General features: G+C 36.7%; 1 protein-coding gene across 1 annotated transcript; it reads left to right on the top strand.

Annotated features, from left to right (window-relative positions):
- Positions 1-336: 336 nt before the first annotated feature.
- LOC108199975 (small ribosomal subunit protein uS3y) lies at positions 337-3,053 on the top strand. The gene is made up of 6 exons (XM_017368011.2): positions 337-495; positions 762-909; positions 1,309-1,480; positions 2,238-2,292; positions 2,385-2,516; positions 2,656-3,053. Exons 1-6 carry the CDS (start codon positions 466-468, stop codon positions 2,860-2,862), a joined length of 744 nt encoding a protein of 247 aa, XP_017223500.1. The 5' UTR covers positions 337-465; the 3' UTR covers positions 2,863-3,053.
- Positions 3,054-3,554: the final 501 nt, after the last annotated feature.

The following is a 3,554-nucleotide window of genomic DNA, read 5'->3' on the forward strand; positions in this document are numbered from 1 at the left end:
TTTACGCACGTGGAGAATTGCGTACATTTATTTGTCTTGTTTATATATTAATTTCATTTTTATATTTGTCGGTTTTGTAACCGAAACCGAACCGATTATAACTGAATCTGGATTTTTTAACCGAATCCGAATCTGAACCGGTGGTCGCGGTTTTGATTTTAAAAACCGAAAATAAATGATTGCGATTCACCGGACCGAACCGGCCACGCTCTACCTTAGTTTTACGTGGACTGGACTAAGATACCAAACTCTGTTCAACCAGAGCCCAAAACAGTAAGAAAAGCCCACTAATCTCGAAACTCAATCTGAGCCGTCCATACAAACCCTAAAAACTCACCTCCCTGGATCATATATACTCACACATACATCTCAAAAAAAACCCTAGCAACCAGAGGCGTTCATTTTTGCAGAGCAACCAGAGGCGAAGCAGCTCGTTCCGATCCAACTCACCAACTGTTCTTCAACATGGCGACTCAGTTGAGCAAAAAGCGAAAGGTATGTTCTTCTCATCTCAGAGAGAGAGGGAGAGAGAGAGAGATTTGTGTGCTTATAATTGCTTACACATTCTAATATATAAGAGAGAGGGAGAGGGAGGAGGGGAGAGAGAGAGAGGCGATTCTATTGATATTGAAAACACAAACTTTATGATTGTTCGTTAAAATTAGTTTTTGATTTAACAATAATTGATGAATATGATTTATGTATTGTGTATTGTATATATGTTGATGTTGATTGAATTGTGGATTGATATGTGATTGTAGTTCGTCGCTGACGGCGTGTTTTTCGCTGAATTGAACGAAGTATTGACAAGAGAGCTAGCTGAGGATGGATACTCTGGTGTGGAAGTTAGAGTCACTCCGATGCGCACTGAGATTATTATTCGTGCTACTCGAACTCAGAATGTTCTCGGTAATTATCAATTTCCGCCTTTTAGCCGTGGTATCTTGATTAATTAATATATTTGCTGATAATAAATAGATGCAGTATCTGTTTTAATTTATGTCTGTTGGTAATGTATCTCGATAAATTGTTATAATTATCTGCTGTCAGCCTGTTGATGATGTAATTGTATGCGTAATTAGTTCATTAGTCCTTATGCACTGATCAGTTTAAAGCCTGGTTGTGCAATTATGTGTATGTGTGTTAGTTTATGGACCTTGATTTTTGGTTATTTGATTTGAAAATGCTTTATTAATTTGGTAATTTCATAAATTTGTGAAAATATGTATGTGTGTGTACACAAGCGTTGGAATGCAGATTTGCTTGTTTTTGTTTATGAGATTTTAGCTCACTGATATGTTATTGTAGGTGAGAAGGGAAGGAGGATTAGGGAGCTGACATCTGTTGTACAGAAAAGATTCAAGTTCCCTGAAAACAGTGTTGAGCTTTACGCTGAGAAGGTGAACAACAGGGGTCTCTGCGCTATTGCTCAGGCTGAGTCTCTCCGATACAAGCTTCTCGGGGGACTGGCAGTTCGAAGGTATCTTGTAGTTATGCTATGGTTTGATGTGTTATTTAAGTATTTAAAGTAATTTGACTTTTAATGTGAATTGGGTGTGTTTGTTAATATGCATCACTCGCAATTTTTTGTTGCTTAATTTGTTCAAGCTGTAGCATGGTATTTTTTATTTTTTTTGTTTGAGTGGGATTTAAGAGATGTTAAACTTGGAAAAGTCAGTAAATTTTATATTATGTAAATGATATTGTCACCTACAAAGCAAATCGGAACATTTACTTGCCAATTTTGTGTCGGAAGGTGACCACATTAAAATTTTCCACCCTGTTATGTTCCTCCTGATATACAATAATACTGAAATGTATTTGTAAAGAGGGTTATGGCAGGGCGGTTATACACTCAATTTCAAGTGATATACTTGGGTTTGTCATGTCATGTCATCTATAAAGCAGATTGGCTAATCTTTTGCCTTGAGTTTGTGTCGGAAGATGACTATAAGTAAAGCCTGCCCTTGTTTTTTTGTTGGTATGCAATTTGCTTTCTGATTCATGCTTGGGTTTGCTACATTTTAAATTTCTTTCTAGTACTGTTTTTGCTTTTAAGTTATGACTCCTTAAATAGTATTTGACGAGTTATTTTAAAAACTAGTCATATGACAGGTGGATATTTTGGCACTCTGTTGAAATTATCATTTTTCTCCAAATTTTGTTGTTCAAGTTTGGTTCCTGGATAATTTATATATATGTGTCATGTAACTAATGTTGTAATCAATTAATATCAGGGCCTGCTATGGTGTTCTGAGATTCATCATGGAGAGTGGAGCCAAGGGCTGTGAGGTGTGTGTGTCTAATTGCCAGTCCTTATCATGTCATACGATGTAATGTGTTTTGTGGTTGTGCATTTATATGTTTTCTGTTGTATTTACTAGGTCATTGTTAGTGGAAAGTTGAGGGCTCAGCGTGCCAAGTCCATGAAGTTTAAGGATGGGTACATGATCTCTTCCGGTCAGCCAGTGAAGGAGTACATCGACTCAGCCGTTAGACACGTGCTTCTTAGACAGGTGTGTCTCATTAATGTTAATTGATGTTGTTTTGTGAAGAGGCATGCCAATGTAGCAGCATACAATAGAAATTGTTTGATATATTAAAAATTAGCATCTTATAGTAATTTCCTTGTAATTGGTGTGGATTTCAATTTAGGGGGTCCTTGGTATTAAAGTTAAGATAATGCTCGCATGGGATCCTAAAGGAAAGCAAGGACCAATGACACCTCTTCCCGATCTGGTGACAATTCACCCCCCTAAAGAGGATGAGGAATATCGTCAACCTATTGCCACCACCATGCTGCCAGCAGCTGATATCGATCTTGGTGCTTCACCCATGCCCGGCCAGATCCCAGTTGCTTAAAATATTTATCATGCAAGACTTGAATCTTTGATAAACTGTTATTTACTTGCAACAGCGGATTTTAGTTTTCTTTTGCCTGCCAGTTCTGTTAATCTGTGGGAATATTTTGTTTGGTATCTCATACCTAGTACTTGCCAGGATATGTTTTCAGTTGCCTTTGATTTATTTTAATGCAACTATTATCTGTGAAACGCCCTTTTTGTTAATGACTTATTGGGGGTATATCTTATTTTTACCTAGATTGATTTTTTATTAGAACCTACATGGAGCTGGGTTTGAAAGTAATTCTGTTGAATAGCAGAGCAGCAACCATGTAGTAATTATTGCCCTGCCAAGATAATACCTAAAGAGTAAAGGTTCAGGGAACTTGTTTCGGTAGTTAGATGCGAGGCTTGCACTTGGAAAGTGGTTTTTCTTTCTATATATCTTGGACTGAATAGCAAGTTGTGTACCTAAGTATGAGGTTGGTGTACTTACTGTTCTCAAACTCGCGATAATCGGGATTAATCGTTGTTCGGTTGGTCATCGTTTCGATTAAGTGTTAACCCGTGAAAAAATTGTTTTTTTGAAAATCGGGTAAAATTGGGATTAATCGGTCAAAAGTCGTGATTAATTGGAAAAAGTTTTTGACAGGTGAATTTAAAAAAAATTAAAAATAGGAAGTAAAAAAAAATATAAATTTTAAATTTAAT

The sequence above is a fragment of the Daucus carota genome, chromosome 8 (genome assembly GCF_001625215.2).
Source record: "Daucus carota subsp. sativus chromosome 8, DH1 v3.0, whole genome shotgun sequence".
NCBI classification, from domain to species: domain Eukaryota; kingdom Viridiplantae; phylum Streptophyta; class Magnoliopsida; order Apiales; family Apiaceae; genus Daucus; species Daucus carota.

Coding starts and splice junctions, on each gene's coding strand:
- LOC108199975 (XM_017368011.2), top strand. CDS start 466: ATGGCGACTCAGTTGAGCAAAAAGCGAAAG. Junction 1,481..2,237: donor GGGGGACTGGCAGTTCGAAG/GTATCTTGTAGT, acceptor AATTAATATCAG/GGCCTGCTATGGTGTTCTGA. Junction 2,293..2,384: donor GTGGAGCCAAGGGCTGTGAG/GTGTGTGTGTCT, acceptor TGTATTTACTAG/GTCATTGTTAGTGGAAAGTT.